Below are 19,612 nucleotides of genomic sequence, written 5' to 3'. Positions count from 1 at the left end.
TTATTTTTTTTTTTTTTTATTTTTTTTTTTTTTTTTTTTTTTTTTTTTTTTAATTTTTTTTTTTTTTTTTTTTTTTTTTTTTTTTTTTTTTGTTTATTCATATCTATTTGATGTTTTTATATCTTTATTTTTTGTATTTCATTATCTCCTTTTATAATAACATATAATTTATAAAAATGAGTTTTAGGACGAGAGCTAGTAATAATTTTAATAATGATTATTCCCATGATTCGAATTTATTAATCAATAAATACACAACAAGTTTCAATAACACATTTAAGAGAGATATAAAATTTATACAAATCTTATTTCCTTCTTTTGATCCATATTCAATTACTTTTCTCTTTTCTTTGCTGTTAATATTTCTCTTTGTTGTTATAGATATAATCTTTTTTAACTTTAGTAGTCCCCTATTCATAAATGAGTAAAAACAGATATAAAAAAGAAAAACATTAACACTATATATATAATTAAATTGTATGTAAATATGCATAATAATTTATACTGAACGTTCAATTTTTTTTCTTTTTTTCTTTATTGCGTATGTGTATTTTTTCATTACAATTCTTATATTTTAATACGTTTTCCTTTTAATTAAATTTTTTTTTTTTTTTTTTTTTATATATAGAGATGTGATCAAAAAAATTGGTATAAATCGATTTGCCGTTTCAAATAATTACCAATATTATAAATTAGTAACTGCAACCTTTCTTCATGCAAATATATGGAATGTCCTAGTACTACAAAAAATAAATCATAGCACATATATATGAAAAGAATATATATCTATATATATATATATATATATATATATATAATTTTTTTTTTTTTTCTACTACTTCCTATTTTAGATTAACACGTATTATTTAATGAACATAGGGACAATAATTGAAAAAAAGTAAAAAAAAAAAAAAAACCCAAATAAATAAATGTACATATATATATATATATTATACTTGTGAACGAAAATTTAGTTATCCTTATGCACATATAAATTTTATTCGTATAAACCTATTTTTATTTTTTTTTATATAGTTATGGAAAAGCAGAATATATAATTATTATGATATTGAGTGTGGCTTGTGGAAATTTAGTCACATGTGCTACTTCGAAATGTTTAGATGTAAGGAACTATGAAAAATATAATGAAAGTAAAAATATACAAAAAATATATTCCTAATTAATGTGTGTATGTATTTTATTATATATATATATAGGTACAAATGGGCATTAGTCCCATATTGTCTGGTTTTATTGGATTATTTTTGCAGGACATTATAGTTCACTATGATGATATTATTGATAAACTAAGCATATTTGGAAATTTCATGTAATATATATATATATATATTTATTTATTTATGTATGTATGTATAGGTGTCTATTTATTTATATCAATTAACACTATATTATTCATCTCTTTTTCTTCTTATAGATTTTCTTTTCTATCATTATATTTAATGATTTCCATATTTTCCTACAATGGTAATAAATTTAAATATAAAAAATACACACATATTTAAATAAACGGATATATATACATATACCCTTTGACGTATGTATAATTATCAAAAAATGATGTACTTTTATTTGTTTATAAAATAAATAACATTTTGTTTTCCTTTTAGGAAATGTACTTGGTAATGTTGGAGGTATACTAGCAGGTGTTAGTTATCCTTATATTTTCAAAAGCGATACTTTTCATGGGTAAAAATATAACACAAATAAATATATAAATAAATACATATATATATATATTATAATTTTTTGTTCTCCTATATTTTATTTTTTATCAATTTATAGGAACGGTAGGAAATTAAAAATTATATTTTCCATTTTTATTACTTTATTGCTAAGCGGTTCCTTAGCTAGTTTAATAGTTTTTAAATGTTAAAACAAAGATGTTTTTACTTTTATTTAATAACATAAAACATATACATATATAAATATATATATTTAATTATTATTTATTAATTTTTTTTTTTTTTTTTTTTTTTTTTTCTTTTTCTTTTTTTTTGTTTTATTTCTTCTAATTTTTCTTATCAAATGAACTATTCGAATGACAATTTGTTAATTATTATTATTATTATATATATATTTATATGATTAATGAGTAATATGAATAAAAATAGAATATAAAATATTCTCTAGTTAATGTATACAAATAATATATATATATATATATAGATAATTATATGATTAGATATAGGAAAGAAGATGATTTATAGTGATATAAATAGGAATACATTAAGAAAAAAATTAACAGGAATATATTATATATAAATTATATATATATATATATATATATATATATATATATTTATTTATTTATTTGTGTTTATTTTTTAAGATATCTTAATTAATTAAGTCGAAAGCCTTTTGTGTGTTGCTTTTAACGCTAGCTATCGATTCCGTGTAAAGATCTTGTTCCTCCTTTGTTAAAGGGAATTCAACTGGGTGTACCCCCTTATTATCAATTTTAGCTGTAGATCCAACAAATAAATTAGAACAGTTATAATGTCCATTTAAATAAACAGCACATGTAAATAAATTACTTTGATTATATAAATATGATTTAATCATTTTAGTAATAGCAGCTGCAGGGGCAAATGCGGCAGATGCTTTGGCTAGTTTAATAATTTCAGAACCCATATTTCTAGTTCTTTGAATTATTTCTTGTATTTCATTTTGGCTAATCATATTTTTCTTTACAAATTCAGATAAAGGAACACCATTTACAGATGTATATCTTTGTAAGGGTACCATTAAGTCACCATGTCCTCCTAAAATAACAGCATTAACGTCTTCAGCTGATACTTTTAATTTTTCTGCAATTAATGTACGATATCTAGAAGTATCTAATATACCTGCCATACCACAAATTTTTTCATGAGGTAAATTACTAAACTTATGAAAAACATTAACCATAATATCAAGTGGGTTACTAACACAAATAACAAAAGCTTTGGAACAATGTAATTTAACTGATTCAGCTACACCTTTCATTATTTTTCCATTTACTCCTATCAAATCTTCTCTAGTCATTCCTTCTTTTCTTTGTACACCTGCTGTAATCACTATTATATCTGAATCCTTAATATCTTCGATCTGATTAGTGCCAACAATGTTTCTATTTACTCCTAATATGGTACTAAAATGCTTTAAATCTAAAGCCTTTCCTTGTGGTATACCTCCGACTACATCATATAAAACAAGGTCTCCAAAATTTTCCATCAAGCACAATTCCCCAACAATTGTTCCGATTTGACCACTACCTATTAAGGCAATTTTAGTCATTTTGCATATAATATTAAAATAAACAAATAAAAAAAAAAATATATATATATATTATCTTAAAACGTTCATTTATATTTATTATATATTGTGGATGTGTTAATTGATATTTCTTATAAGAGAAAAAAAAAAAAAAGCAAAATATATGTCAGTAATAAGAGGATAAAATATTTGAAGAAAATTTATATTTTTAATTTAAAAAAATAACAAATAAATATTAAAACAAAATATATATATATATATATATATATATATATTATTTTATATATTAATTTGAAACAAATATATTTTCATTTTTGTTTTATTGTATTTTAAATCTGTTAATGAAAGAAATACATATTCAAGGAAGGTGCAAACTAAAAATATACATGGTAATTATTTTCTTTTCATTCTTTTCTTTTTTTTCTATTATTTTTATGTAATTTTTTTTTTTTTTTTTTTTTTTTTTTTTCGATTTTTTTTTTTCCTGTGTATTTTTATTTTCTTTTAAATATATTTTAATTTACATTTCTGTATACATATGTCTTAAATCAAAATAAAAAAAAAAAATACCATCAACAGTGTAATATATTATAAAAATATTTTTATAATATATAAAGAAAAAAAAAATAATAATAATAAATAAAAAATAAAAAGAAAAGAAAAATATCTACAATATACATGCATATTACAATTGTGTTATAAAAAAAAAAAAAAATAAGAAAACATATTATTTAATTGAAATATAAATAAAATGACAACAAAAAATAAAAATAAATAAATAATGAAAAGATAAAAGTTGTATTGAGAATACTTATATAAGAGATATACTATTTTATGAAATATACTTTCAACGTTTAAAAAAAAAAAAAAAATAGCTCAAAAAGGGAATAATAAAATAAAAATATACAAATGTGTATAAGCATTTTATTTTTAATATATGTGTGAAAAAATTAAAAATTAAATAATATGGATGGTTGAAATATTATATATATATATATATTTTTTTTTCCAGGAAAATATATTTTTTAATAATTTAAAAATAAAATAAAAAATTACACTAGAATTAAGAAAATATAGTATATCATAATTCCTACCATTTTTTTAACAACAAAATAAAAATATTATTTACAAAATTTTGGGTATACAAAAATATTTAAACAAAAAAAAAAAATAAATAAAAATGAATTCAATATAATGCATTTATATAGACATCATACATTTTTATTGTATTTTTTTTTTTTTTTTTTTTAATATATTATATTCTCTCATTAAATTTTCTCCTTTTCGTTCTCCAAAAATTATGTTGTTATTCTCTTCTGTAATTTTATAAAATAAACACTTAAAGTGGTAAAAAAAAAAAAAAGAAATTCTTCTATAATGTTCATTCTAAAATATAGAAGAATATTTATTACAATTCATTATTTTGTAAGGTAATATATATATATATATATATATAAGTAAAATATATTACAGATCTATTTCCATTGTGTAATTCTCCCTACCTTAGTATTTATTATATATGAGGATGATGATAAAATATATTGATATAATGATATAAATAAAAGGGTTGATGTATATCATTTTGTTTATTATTTTTTTTTTTTTTTTAAAGAAAAAAAAGCTATATGGAAAAAAAAAAAAAATACATATATAAATACATACATATAATGCTTATTTTATAGTAGCTATCATATATATAATCCATAATATAAAAAAATTCAATTTTGTTCTATTTTATCCTTTCTTCATATAAAAAATGACTATGTATTTTTAATTATGATAAATATCAGAATAAAACAAGCATCATTACTCTTTAGAAAAAGTACATTTTAAATTCATTTTATAAATATTTAAAAATGGAGGAATATATTTTATTAATTTTTTTTATGGCATATTTACTCATATCAGGAATTATCGGTACACGCTTAATAATAATATATAGCCATAAAGAAGAAAATAATCGGCTGGTTTATATTATAATTAAATGCTTTATTATAATTGGTTATATATTATCTTGGACAATAATATTGTTAGTACCTATAGACGTTTATTATAATACATATAAAGATATAGAAAAATACATAGACATATTCAAATTATTTAGAATATGTTATTGGTTAAGTATATTATACATTTTTATGTTAACACCTATTATGTTTATCATATATTCAGAATCAGACAAAAAAATTTATACCTTCAATAAACATCATATCAAAATAAAAAATCAAAATAAAGGAAAGAATAATAATAACAAAAATAATGGTTATATTATTAATGATGGTAAATTTATTAATGATGATAATATTATTAATGATAATAATTATTATAACAAGATGACATACAAAACCATTTATAAAAAAATTATACCTGTAACACTTTTCTTTTTTTTATCATTTATTTCTTTTCTCTATTTAACTTTCTTATATCTCAAAAAATTAAGTTTAAGCTTAAATGCTCAAGAGTGTGAGTTATGGTATAATTACATCAAAGAAATATACAAAACAAATTTTGTCATATATAATATAAGAAAAATAGAACATTGTGAAAATATAAAAAATACAAATATTAAAATAATCATTAATCTAAAATTCAATGATTATATTATTATAATTATCTCATTTATTGGATTTCTTTTTTTTATATTCTATGGTGGTATCGGATTAATATCATTACCTCTCAATTTAATTAATTCTTATATATATAGAAAAAAAAAAATTAAAAAAGATGACTTAAAAAAACAACTAGACATAATAAACAGAAAAAGTAAAATGTTATTAAATATTACAGAGACATTACAAAAAGAAAAAAATCAATTATTAAAAATGAATTATTTCCGATCATTTTTTAAATATATAAAATATAATAGGGAAAAAAATTTTCTTAATTATACAGTGCATAACTTAGAGAAAGAGTATGATATTTTACTAGACAATTATACCAACAATAATAATATCTTATTTCCATACTTATCACTTTTCTTAGGAATAATATTTTTAATCATAAGTACAATAATAATTATGCATTTGTTAGTATACATTATAATCGATGTATTAAAATATAATGATGACATTATAAATAGCCTCACATTTTTAGATTCACTTTTGGTGGTAAACCAAAGGAAAAATATATATAAAAATAAAAAATAAAATAAAAATTAAGAAAACCAAAAAAACATAAACTATAAGTATTATATATATATATATATATATTTATATTTATATTTATTTATTTATTCTTTTTATTTTGTAGTATCTTGTACAAATAAGATTGTCTGTCCTTTCAACAATAATTTATACATTCATTATGTCTTATTTACTTGTTTGTTCATTGTCAGGATTTATTCAATTTTGCTCAAAAGTAATTATAATATGAAACTATAAAAAATAAACAGATACCAATATATGCATATATTGATCAACCATTTAATTTATAACTAGTTATAATTCATTCTTTGAGCGTATGCATAACAATAGTCTTGTAATATATATATATATATATATATATTTATTTATATATTTTTTCTTCTTATAGTTAAGCCTAGGATTCATATTTGTATTAGAGAAAAGGGGCACATATCTTAATTCTCTTCTTTTGAATATATGTCTTTTTTTTTTCATTTCTTTAGGAATATCATTATTCTCAACCGTATTAAAATATATAAATAAAATATTCATTATGAATAATACATATGTCATACATTGATATAGATTTCTAAAAATGTTTTCTTGTTATACTGTTATAATCAATTGACATATTTTAAAATATATATACTTTCCTTTCTAGAAAATATTCTATACCTATTCGAGTTTTACATATGCTACATTTTTATTTGATTTGACATTGAAAAATATAAGATTTATTGGGTATAAAAAAAAGTAATATATAAATATATATATTTATTTATATTTATTAATTTATATATCTTATTATTTTACAGACCATTATACTCAAATAATACATTTTTGTATATTCTTTTACTAATTAATTTTATAACACTGGTTTTATTTCTCCTACATAAGAAATGTGATATTTCTTTTCTTTCTGTCCCAGAAAAATTTTCAAAAATAACAGAACAAGAGATAATAGAAGACAATATAAAAAGTAATGATGTGTGCATAAATTTTGATAGGAAAAGTATAAGAGACATGAAATTATTTAAATAATACACATATATATGTATATATAACTTATTATAATTATAAATGCACGTTGATATTTGGTATATATATATATATATATTTATAAAAAATAATATGAACAGCACATAAAAAGAAGAAAAAAAAGGGACCATATTATATACGAATATAAACACAAAATATATATTAATATATATATTATATATATATATATATATTTTGTTTTACGACAATAATATATCACATTTTTTGAACTATTACACAATAATAATATATATATATATATATTTACTTATTTATATATTTATATAGTTATAACCATTAATTGAACAACACATTTCTATTATTAAACGTCTTATAAAATCGGTGTGGTATATATATTAAATATTTATATATTTCATATTATATGTATATATTCTCAATATTTTCGTTTAAAATATATTAAAAAATTATTATTCTGTTTATTCTTAATAATAAAATGAATAAGCATTATAAGTTCCCATTGAACAATTATACAATGTATAGTGTAATTTAAAAAAAAAAAAAAAAAAAAGGAAAAAAAAGAATAAAAATATAAATATATATAAATCCAATGAACAATAATAAATACATACATATACATATATATATATGTATTAATATTATAAATTGTAATTTATATATATATATAAATATACTAATTTATAAATAATTTTAATTAATATATAAATACATATATTTATGTATATATGTTTAAGCAACTAATATACATTGACCACCAACAGCTTTAATTTTTTTCTCAGCAACTGATGAAAAGTATCTTGCTTTTACTACAATTGGTTGATTGTGTTTTAATTTACCATTTCCTAAAACTTTAAAATATCCTTTTCTTGTTACATCAATAACAGGTGCAATATCTTTATTTGCAGAAAATTCTTTTTTCTTTTCTTCTGGTAAAAGTCCCCATAATTTATCTACATTAATGGTTGGGCAGTAGGTTCTATTTTTTAATAAATTTAAATGTCTCATACCAACCTATACAAATGGAAAAAAAAAAAAAAAAAAAAAAATGAAATAAATTATAACCATATAAATAAATATATACATATAATATATTATTGTGTAAAGGATACACAATATTTTTTTTTTTTTTTTGTAAATATTATAGTTTAATATATATATATATATATATATATATATATATATATAATATTATTATTTATATTACCTTTCCAAAATAACCGGGGTGATATTTATCAAAATTAATTCTCATGTGATGTAAACCTCCAGCTTTTCCTCTTCCACCAGGATGTTTTCTGTGTTTACCAACACGACCGTGACCAGCTGAAACATGACCTCTCTTTTTCCTGTTCTTCTTAAATCTTGTTGCCATTTTTAAAAAATATACTTCAAAAGAAAAAAAATAAATATATAAATAAATAATATATTAATGAAATGAATATAAAATTATAATTTTATATAATTCTTAATATATATTAAAATACGTTAATGTTTCAAAATTTTAAATGGGCTTGAAGTTATTTCCATATATATTTTTCTTTTTTATTTCTTTTTTTTTTTTTTACCTTATTAAATGATTAATTATTGTATTACTATTATTTTTTTCAAAAAAAATGTTTAAACATAAAAAATATTTTTTTTTTAATTAAACTTAAAAATTATAAATTCATAAAAATTTATTTCTTCTATTTAAATTTTCAATTTTTTTTTTTTTTTTCTTTTTTTTTATAAAAATTTACTACATATATGGTATTATATATTTTTTATAATACATATATATATTTATATATATATATAATACAATATAACATAATAATATATAATATTTATATATACTTATTATTGTTTAATATTTTACCAATATACATATTAAAAATTATTGGGTTTATTTATAATATTTATACTTAAAAAATAAGCATAAGCACTATATTAATTATTTATATATTATTATATAAATTATATATGTATATATAAAAATAATATTTTATATATTATATATATTATATATTGTTATAAGATTTTCTTTATAAAATATGTTCATGACTATTTTTACATATATTAAGTATTTTTAATATATACTAATTCTTCTTTTTTTTTTTTAATTGCTTATATTTGAGTATATGCATATATTTATATAATATATATAATAATATATATATACCTTTAATGAATAGTAAAAATGGTGCTATAAGGGGGTAATAAATTAATATTATATAATTATATATATATTACATACATTAAAACCTTATGAATTAAAAAAATCTATGAAATAATAATATAATAGATGAATTCTTAAATTATTTACAGTAATACATCATTATGTATATTATTATTTTTTAATAACTCCTTTTATTATATTCATTTTATAAATTATCTTCCATTTTTTTCCTTTTCCTTTATCTGATTAATATGGAAAAAAAAAAAAAAATTAAGGATTTATATTTTTAATAACTCCTTTTATTATATTCATTTTATAAATTATCTTCCATTTTTTTCCTTTTCCTTTATCTGATTAATATGGAAAAAAAAAAAAAAATTAAGGATTTATATTTATTTTTCTATATAATAAAAGAAAAAATTGTATAATATATAATTTAGAAAATTTCAAAATAATAATTGAATATTTAAAACAAAATAGGATGAAGTTTTAAATAAGGAAAAACATATGTAACAGGTGAACATAAAAATAATTAAATATATAATGAAACAATTATAAATTTTTTTATTTCTTTTTTTTTTTTTAAATCTACGACGAATATGAAGTATAATAAATATAATTATATATATATATAAGAAAAAATATAAAGTTCTTTTAAGATATGTTCTATATGACACAAATATGCTTTTGATAAATTTTAAGAATAAGAAAATATATCTTAAATAGTGTTATATTTTATATCATATTAAGTATATATTTAATAATACACAATGATAAGTAACATATCATATATATATATATATATATATTTAATTCCTTTCAATGGATAACATAATATTACAACAGTCATATGTGAAGTATGTATTTTAAGAAAATACATTTTAATGGATTTATTTGTATATTTATGTTAAATGATGAAAGTTTATTTTATATTCTCTTATAAGACTATTTAACTTGTTCATATATAATTAATTTTATCATATAGCTAAAATGTGTAATTTCTTTTTCTTCTTTCTTTTTTTTTTTTTTTTTTTTTTAATACAGATATAAAAAGATTATGCCTTTTTCTTATTTTTCGTTATAAATAATAAAAATATAACCATATTGATATTTTTATAGATAAAATTAAATAAGAAAAAAAATATTTTCTGTAATACTTTATATAAGTTATTTTATAATTATACTTTGTTCTATGGTTTTCTCTTGATTCCATATAAAAATATAAAATATTATATATATATATATTAACCTTTTTAATGTATGGGAATATATTTAAAAATATATTTAACTTATATATAGTAATACATATGTGCTGTATATATATATATAATAATTATAATCTCTATTAATAATGTAGATAGCATTTAAATTATTATTACACAGTATAGATAATAAAGTATCATGATATAAAAACACACACGTATAATATAATACTAAATAAAAATATTATAATGATCAATATAATTGAAAGATACATTTAAACGCTATTTAAAAAAACGTTCTATTTTTAATATATTATATTGTTATCCTCTTATAATTTTATGTATTATGATTTTAATAAATAACAATATACCTTTATATATTTGAAAATAATAGATATAATATAAATAAAAAATATAAGAACCTTATTTCTGTTTCATCATATAAATGAAATATATATAATATATAATATATTATATTGTTATGCTCTTATAATTTTATATATTATGATTTTAATAAATAACAATATACCTTTATATATTTGAAAATAATAGATATAATATAAATAAAAAATATAAGAACCTTATTTCTGTTTCATCATATAAATGAAATATATATAATATATATAATATTATATTGTTGTATATATCTAAAAGGCTTTACCATGTAAATATTTGTTCCCCCTTATAAAATAAAAAAAATAAAAAATGCTTAAGTGAATATATAATGAAATAATAATTTTTTTTTTATTTCATAAAGTTTGATATGAGATATATTTCAAATTATAATAATGTACTAATATAATAAATATGTAATATAAAATTATGATACATTGAAAAATTTTTCCCCCATATAAATATAATAATATATACAAATATGTATATATATTTATACCATGTATTATATATATATATATATTTTTTATGAGGTAAAAAAAATTATTCTTTATTTATTATTTTATTTATTGATTTTTTTTTTATCATGCCACTGTAACATTATTTTTATAATACTTATTTATATAGTTTTAAATTAAAACATGAAATAATTAATAATAAAATACATTTATATATTATAATATATATATATATATATATTTTTGAATTTAATATATAATCTTTATTTTCATATTCCAGTGATTTTTTTATATGTAAAATATAATATTTCAAATCGATAATATATGATCACTGGGAAATTACTCTATTAAAATTATATTCTTTATATAAAATAGGGATATTTTAATTACATTATTAATATATATGTATATATTTTATTTTTTATGTGGAATATAAATTAATATATATTCATATTTATCATTTCTTTTTATATATTCATCATAACATATATATTTCTTTTTTTTTGGTTTATATTATTATATTTTTTTTTATTTAAACATAATACAATACAATGAGTAAGGAAAAAGATTATTATAAAATTTAAGAAAAAATATATAAATATATTTATATATTTATTTACAAATTGAGTAGAATTATTAATGTTCTAATTTATAATATATATATATGTAATATGTGAAGGATTAGATATAAGTATACATATTATTATGTGTTTTTTATAGATTTATTTTAAATATAATTTTATTTTATTTTATTTTTTTTTTTTTGAAGATAAAACTAATGAGGTAGATGATTGGACAGAATGGCTAGATGACGATGATGAAAAAAGAGAAGACGAATTTAATATAGATTCAACAAAGGATGAAGCCATTAAAAAAAAAATTTTACAAAATAATTTAGATGATATAGCAGACTTTTTAGATATAAGTGATAATAAAAAGAAAAAAATAGAAGAAACTGAAAACAAAGTAAAACCTAAAGTAACCGAAAAAATTATAACTCTAGAAAGTACCCCATTAAATAGCATAAAAGACTGTGAAACCTTAGGTGAAATATTAGCAGGAAGAATACGAAAATGTAAAGCCAAGAGTGTAGCTTTAGAAAGATTCATATCAATAATTATTACAGCAAGTGAAAGTAAATTAGAAGATAAAGACCTACTAACTGTTAGTAGAAAATTACAAGAAATGGTTTCACAAAGAGAGAAAAAAAAAAGATATGCACAAATTAATAAAAAGAAACCAAACGAAGTTAAAAATTCAATTAAAAATTATGAAGATGAAGTGGATATGATATATGGTGACTTATCCTATGATGAAGATGATTATGAAGAAGAGGTTGTGGATGAATACCTTGAAAATTTTTAAACTGATGCATGTAAAAAAATATATATATTTATATATATATATTATTTTATTATTATATATTTTTATTAGATGCCATTTTGTATAATTTTTTGATTTACCATTTTCAATGCATTTAAAATTAACAACTTAATAAAAATTCACATATAACCTATATTTATATGTGCAATATAAACTTTGTTTTGTAGTTTTTCAGTTTAACATATATGTGTTAAAAACATAAATTTTTTTTTATAGAATGATACATAAAATATATAGTTTTATTATCAAAATGAAAACTTTTTACAAAATATCAAAAAAAAAAAAAAAATATTATAAATTATTTTTTTACCATTAACAAAATTATATTCATATAACACAAAAAAAAAAAAATATATATATATATATATTTTTATAATCACATTATTATGTTGTCATATATAAACTTTTTCTTTTCTTCATTTGTGAAATTCCTCCATATATATATATTAATTAATATATATTTTCTATTAAAATTATTGATATGCTGTTTTTTCATATTCATATATATATCTATAGGGTTAGACACATAATCAACATCGTTCGTATCAAAATGTATAACGATTTCATTTTCATGGTTTGAATTATCCATTTTTTGTAATATCAAATATACGTGATTTAAGTAATAATTCAAATATATTTCATTTTTCTTGATATTTATAATTTTACAGATTTTATTATCAAATTCTTTTGTTAATAATGAATATAGATCATCTATATATTCATTAATCTCTTCATTTCTTTCTGGAATATTTGCTTCATTTTCTATTTTAATATTTTTGAAAAGTTTATCCATAACACCATTTGTTTTTAATTTTTGCACAATTAATTTATTAATATTATTATTTTCAGGGTCATCACAATAATCGAATTTTTCTTCCTCCTCATTTTTACCCTCACATTGCTTTTCATATCTAATTTCATTTTTATCTACATTTTTGTTAAATTCATTTTCTCCAATAAGAATTTTTTTTTTTCTTTTCTTTTCTTTTTTTTCTGAAATATCATTTTGGCTAGTTTGAGATAGCGAAATATAAATTTGCAATAATTTTACCTGATCCTCTTCGCTAGATAAATAATCAATATTATGGAAATTTACCAAATAATCCAACATACATATATATGCTTCATGATGCGAAACGTATAGTTTTAGATATGTAAATAAATAAATTAATAATAACAAATCTTTTGCATCAAGAGCGTAAAAATTGTTTATGAATTTTTTTTCTAATATAGATAAAATGCATAAAGGGAAATTAAAAGTTGATTGTTCTTTCAAAGTGGATATGGATAAAAGTAAAGTTAAACAATTTGATATTGGAACTGCTTCAATTATATTGTATAAAAAAGAATTTATTTTATCATAAAAATGATAATTATCACATCCTAATGAGGAATACGATAAATATATATTAATTAATTTTTTAGCCATTTCTATTTTATCTAATGTTATTTCATTTGTTTCAATATATTGTTTTATTTTGTGATCATTTATATTTTGTATATTTTCTGTATACATATTTTCCTTTTTTATCATTTCATTGTTCTTATTTTCTATTATATTAATTATTTGATTACTTATATGATATAATAACAATCCATTTGTTATATTTAAATTATATAAAGCTGTACACAATAACATATATGAATCTAATTCATATGTGTGAGATAACTTACTTTTTAATTCATTTTCTTCTTCACCTAAATTGTAATTTTTTATATCATGTATATTTTCATCATTAGTATGATTTATATTGTTCATATATTTTTGTGTCTCTTTTACGTCTATATCTTTTTCATCTTCCTTATTAATTAAGCTATTCAAAATAACATTGGTGTAATTATTTATAAAAGTGGAATAATGCGACACATTTTCATTAATATGATTAATATTTATATGATTGTTATTCAAATTGTGTTCTTGTTTCATATACTTTCCTCTTAAATTTTTTATGTTAGATAAAATTAATAAGAATTGAAAAAATTTAGTTTTATCTTCTTTTAAAAAATTAAGTAAATAATTTTCTTCTTTTATCACAAACATGACTTCTTCTAACAAATCATGGGGCATAAACTGAATTTTGGAGAAACACAATACAAATAAAAACATTTCGTAAAAATTGAATAGAGGAATTTTTAACTTTATATATGATAAAAAATCAATAAATATAGGATTATTCCATAACTTTAACTTTAAATCATCATTTTCTTTTATTACCATTAATATTTTATTCAAAAGGTTTAATAATTTAAACACTTCTACATCATTATCTATTTTTTTTTTTAATTTTAAATTATTTTCTACATTCACATCTTCATGTTTTATGTATGCATAAAAATTTGTTTCTTTTAATATATCATTTGCCTTTTGTAGTATTTCATTCAAATTTTTTTCACAACTATTTGTTTCATATAACCTGTAACTTACTCTAGAGAAGGGTTTAAATAATATGGTATTATTTAAAATATCATTTGTTCTTATAATACATGTATGAAATTTTATACAAATTCTGTCATATTTATTTCTGGTAAAATGACTTAAAAAAGATTTATTTTTAAAAGCATATTTTTTAAAATATCTAATTGGTGTATTCTTTAAAACCATTTTCTCACCCTTACCTTAACACATTATATAAATAAATAAATATATATATATATATATATATATATTTGTATTTAGATGTTAAATAGTTTAAACATTTCCATGATATTTTTTTCATAACATAATTTTTCTATCTATATGTGAAATAATTCAAAAATGTTTATGTATAGTAAGTTCAAAAATATAATATCTTTTTAATATTATATGTATAAAATAAAAAAAAAAGAAACACTAAAAAAAAAAAAAAAATGTTGCTAATATATAGAGCACTTTATTTATAACTATATATATATATATATATTATATAGCATATATTTTTTTTTTTTTCATTTTGATTTGATTCTATTTTTTATTTTTTTTTTGTAAAATTTACAATAATATTATGAAAAAATAAAACAACATAAATATATATGTACATATATATATTACAGAAAATACAATGGTTTTAATATAATACAAATTTATGGATAAAAAAAAGTAATAATAAAAAAATAAAGTGGTGGTATCTCAATGTTTATTTATTTTATTTTTTTAAATTATATTATATTTGGAAATTCCCGTATTTTTATGACATTCCAAAATTTTCTTCAAATATAAAACTTTCCCCAAATGTGCAAAAATAATCTTCCCAATTTCTTAATATTTTTTCCAGATAAATTCATATAATTATATATATAAACACTTATGATACAAAAAAAAAATATATATATATATATATATTGTATATATTACAACAAAGGCTATGTGTGCCTTATAGGATGGTAAAAAAAAAAAAATTATGCAATTATAATGTTGTGCATATTATAAATATTAATAAAAAATTGATAAAGATATATATAATAATATAAATATATATTATAACAACAAAGGAGGGAGAAATAAAAAAAAGTAAAAGAAAAAAAATATGAACTTATACATATATATATATATATATATATATATATATATATATATATATATTTTATTTTTATTTTTTTTGTATTGGCTAATGTTTCATTTATACCATGGAACCTTCTATGGTGTGGCTTTTGTTATGCACAAAGTTTATAAATTTACCGAAAAATAAATTTGAGAATATAAGTAAGATGATAGAAGAACGAATTAGGTAAGTAGATTTTCCATCCATACATATATCTGAGCTTCCATCATTTTGTACACAAAGTGGTATATTATATTCTCTATTTATAGAAAAAATTGAAGAAATTAATGTAATTAATGCTAAATTTACTAGAACAAAAGAAGCATATTTAATTTGTTGTACTTTTTTGACTGTTTTGTACTTAAGAAGTATGTGTAATAATAAAGAAATTGATATAAATAAGAATACTAATATAGCATATAAAAGAATTAGATGAAAACTACCAGCTTTTTTCAATTTTTCTAAGAATTTGCATTCTAAATTATATATGGTTGGTCCAAATATATGTTTACGAGCTAATATAATTTTTTCATCTGTTAATAAACCAACATCTCCTGGATTTTTCAAAGTAACCATTAAAGCATCATCTGTTAATTCTCTATTAATATCTGTTTTTTTTTTATCTGATATTAATTTTTCTTGTTTTGCTAATTTTTTTAAGAATTCTTCTAATGTTTCTTTTTTTACTGGTGTACAAATACTATTTTCTATAAGTGATCCTATACTTTGTTCTTTATCAATAGAAAGAATAACATCTCCGTTGTTTTCTGATACCTTTTGAATTCTTCTAATATTGGTTGCACCTATATGTATTTCAACCGATTTTTCTTTATTTAATGATTTTAAAGTAATTTCATGCATTTTCCATGAATCATAACACAAGGAGGATATAACAAATCCGAAGCATATAACATATAATAGGAAACATAACAAGATATTATAATTAGAACAGAAAAAGTTTAATTCTTTAGAAATTTGTGATTTTTTTTCTAAAATTAAACTTTTCTTATCTTTTAAATATGTATTATTAGATACAAAAGATTTTATTTTTTCAAAACTGTATGTTTTCTTTTCATTTTTATCTGAATAACTTGTTTTCTTCTTTTCATCATCATTTGTTTTTATTGTAATTTGGCTGATATTTTTTGGATAATTTATATCATTCATATGTTCTTTTTGAAATTCTAAAATTATATTATCATCAGTTTTCATAGAATATATACGGTTTTCTCTAGAACAAATATTTTCATCATTTTGTGTATGGACATTATTTTTTTCTACATCATATTCACTTGTTTTTATAGTATTTGTAATAGATGAATTATTATAAATAATATTTTGTTCTGAATTTTTTTTCTTAATATTATTATATTTATTAATTAAATTCATAACTTTTTCTCTATCCAAATTGGTATTATTATTATAAGAACTGTCAACATTTTGGTTATCATCATTTTTTATAAATTGATCATCTTTATTAATATAATTTATATTTTTATTTGATTTCATATTGTATTCATTTTCTTTATCATGAGAACTAGAGGCCATAGATCCTTTCTTTCTGAATAAAAAGAAAAATTTGTTTTTAGTTTTATTATTATTATTATTGTTTTTTCCTTTGTTTTTCTTCCCTTTATCTAATTCTTTATTTTTAATTTTGTGTAACTCTATGCTATTTTTATTATGTTCTATTTGATAATTTTTTTCACCATAAGTATTATTATTATTATTATTATAGTAATCATTATTATGATGTTTGTAAGCATAATAATTATTATTGTTATTATTATAACTTTTACGTTTATTTTTTCTTTTAGCTATATTATTAGAATGTTCTTCTTCATATTCATTATTTATATTATGTGTCATTTCTTCTTCTTGACCAGCTATTATTTTTTCATTTTCTTTTATGTTATCTGTGTTTATATATTTATATATTTCATTATTATAATTATTTATATCATTTATATTATCTTCCTTTTCTTTATCATCAATATAATTTTGAATCATCATTTTATTTGTATCTTTTGATGAAATATTAGATTCTATATTTTCTTCTCCAACAATTACAATGTTATTTTCATTTCCATTTTCATATAATCCTTCTTGTTCATTTTTTAAAGTATTTGATAACATGTTATGATTTTCATTATTACTTTTATTTTGGATGATTCCTTGTGTATCAAAATTATTATTTAATTCATTATTATTATCTAAATTATAGTGATTTTTTGTATATGTCATATCTTCATTATCTTTCTCACCATGTGTTATATATTTATCTGATATATTACTTTCATTTTGTTCTTTTTTATCTTTCCCAGCATAGTTAAAATAATCATTGTCTTCTAATTTTATGTTTCCATTTCCTTCATTATCCATATTTGTGTAGTCTAATGAAATATTTTGTTGTGGGTGACTCATTTTTTTTAGTACAAACTTGGTTTTGTGAAATATATTTATAGTAAGAAAAATTAAAATATGTAGAAAAAATGGAAAAATAACCAAAATGAAGGAAAACAAACTGGTAAATAATATATATATATATATATATATATATATATGTATGTATATACTTATTGTACTTATCTTCAAATTATACAAATATATACATATAATTATATTTCAATAATTATTATTATTTTAATATGTATATATGTATTATTTATTTTATATATAATTCATTAAAATTCATGAAAAAAATGCAGTGTCCATTTTTTTTTCTCTGTGCAATATAAATTCTACAATATAAAAATAAAATGAACAACAACAACAAAAATAAATAATTATATATAACATGTGCACATACAAAAAATTTTCACAATATTAGACAAATATTTGTATATTATATATATATATATTATTTTAATAATTATAATAAAATATATATAAAAAAGGGTTAACAAAATAATATAGACAACACCGAAAAAAAAAATTACAATTATATAAATATATTTTATAGTACATAATTATCAAAAAAAAAAAAAAAATTATGTATCTGTAGAATTGTGCTATATTATTGTCGCACACCGTTGATTCTAAATAAAAATAAATAATATATATATATTATATATATGTATTTATATAT

General features: G+C 17.9%; 7 protein-coding genes across 7 annotated transcripts; 3 read left to right on the top strand and 4 right to left on the bottom strand.

Moving 5' to 3' along the window:
• Window positions 1-176: 176 nt before the first annotated feature.
• Window positions 177-1,894, top strand: PGSY75_0618600 (rhomboid protease ROM10; the record flags this gene model as incomplete). The annotated part of the gene is made up of 8 exons (XM_018784763.1): window positions 177-424; window positions 629-737; window positions 852-898; window positions 1,036-1,123; window positions 1,218-1,330; window positions 1,436-1,485; window positions 1,629-1,707; window positions 1,804-1,894. The coding sequence occupies 8 exons, from the start codon at window positions 177-179 to the stop codon at window positions 1,892-1,894; spliced, it is 825 nt and encodes a 274-aa protein (XP_018642817.1).
• Window positions 1,895-2,355: 461 nt separating this feature from the next.
• Window positions 2,356-3,297, bottom strand: PGSY75_0618500 (malate dehydrogenase; the record flags this gene model as incomplete). Its single annotated transcript, XM_018784762.1, has 1 exon — window positions 2,356-3,297. The coding sequence occupies one exon, from the start codon at window positions 3,295-3,297 to the stop codon at window positions 2,356-2,358; it is 942 nt and encodes a 313-aa protein (XP_018642816.1).
• Window positions 3,298-5,132: 1,835 nt separating this feature from the next.
• On the top strand, window positions 5,133-7,439 carry PGSY75_0618400 (putative membrane protein; the record flags this gene model as incomplete). The annotated part of the gene is made up of 5 exons (XM_018784761.1): window positions 5,133-6,383; window positions 6,526-6,633; window positions 6,808-6,921; window positions 7,060-7,139; window positions 7,214-7,439. The coding sequence occupies 5 exons, from the start codon at window positions 5,133-5,135 to the stop codon at window positions 7,437-7,439; spliced, it is 1,779 nt and encodes a 592-aa protein (XP_018642815.1).
• A 705-nt stretch (window positions 7,440-8,144) lies between these two features.
• Window positions 8,145-8,784, bottom strand: PGSY75_0618300 (putative 60S ribosomal protein L27a; the record flags this gene model as incomplete). Its single annotated transcript, XM_018784760.1, has 2 exons — window positions 8,145-8,426; window positions 8,620-8,784. 2 exons carry the CDS (start codon window positions 8,782-8,784, stop codon window positions 8,145-8,147), a joined length of 447 nt encoding a protein of 148 aa, XP_018642814.1.
• Window positions 8,785-12,174: 3,390 nt separating this feature from the next.
• PGSY75_0618200 (hypothetical protein) lies at window positions 12,175-12,988 on the top strand (the record flags this gene model as incomplete). Its single annotated transcript, XM_018784759.1, has 2 exons — window positions 12,175-12,178; window positions 12,393-12,988. 2 exons carry the CDS (start codon window positions 12,175-12,177, stop codon window positions 12,986-12,988), a joined length of 600 nt encoding a protein of 199 aa, XP_018642813.1.
• A 394-nt stretch (window positions 12,989-13,382) lies between these two features.
• PGSY75_0618100 (hypothetical protein) lies at window positions 13,383-15,608 on the bottom strand (the record flags this gene model as incomplete). The annotated part of the gene is made up of 1 exon (XM_018784758.1): window positions 13,383-15,608. The coding sequence occupies one exon, from the start codon at window positions 15,606-15,608 to the stop codon at window positions 13,383-13,385; it is 2,226 nt and encodes a 741-aa protein (XP_018642812.1).
• A 994-nt stretch (window positions 15,609-16,602) lies between these two features.
• Window positions 16,603-18,948, bottom strand: PGSY75_0618000 (putative membrane protein; the record flags this gene model as incomplete). Its single annotated transcript, XM_018784757.1, has 1 exon — window positions 16,603-18,948. The coding sequence occupies one exon, from the start codon at window positions 18,946-18,948 to the stop codon at window positions 16,603-16,605; it is 2,346 nt and encodes a 781-aa protein (XP_018642811.1).
• Window positions 18,949-19,612: the final 664 nt, after the last annotated feature.

Source organism: Plasmodium gaboni, chromosome 6 (assembly GCF_001602025.1).
Source record: "Plasmodium gaboni strain SY75 chromosome 6, whole genome shotgun sequence".
Classification (NCBI taxonomy): Eukaryota; Apicomplexa; class Aconoidasida; order Haemosporida; family Plasmodiidae; genus Plasmodium; species Plasmodium gaboni.
The sequence above is the reverse complement of the archived record's forward strand: the minus strand, read 5'-3'. Positions and strand labels throughout refer to the sequence as shown.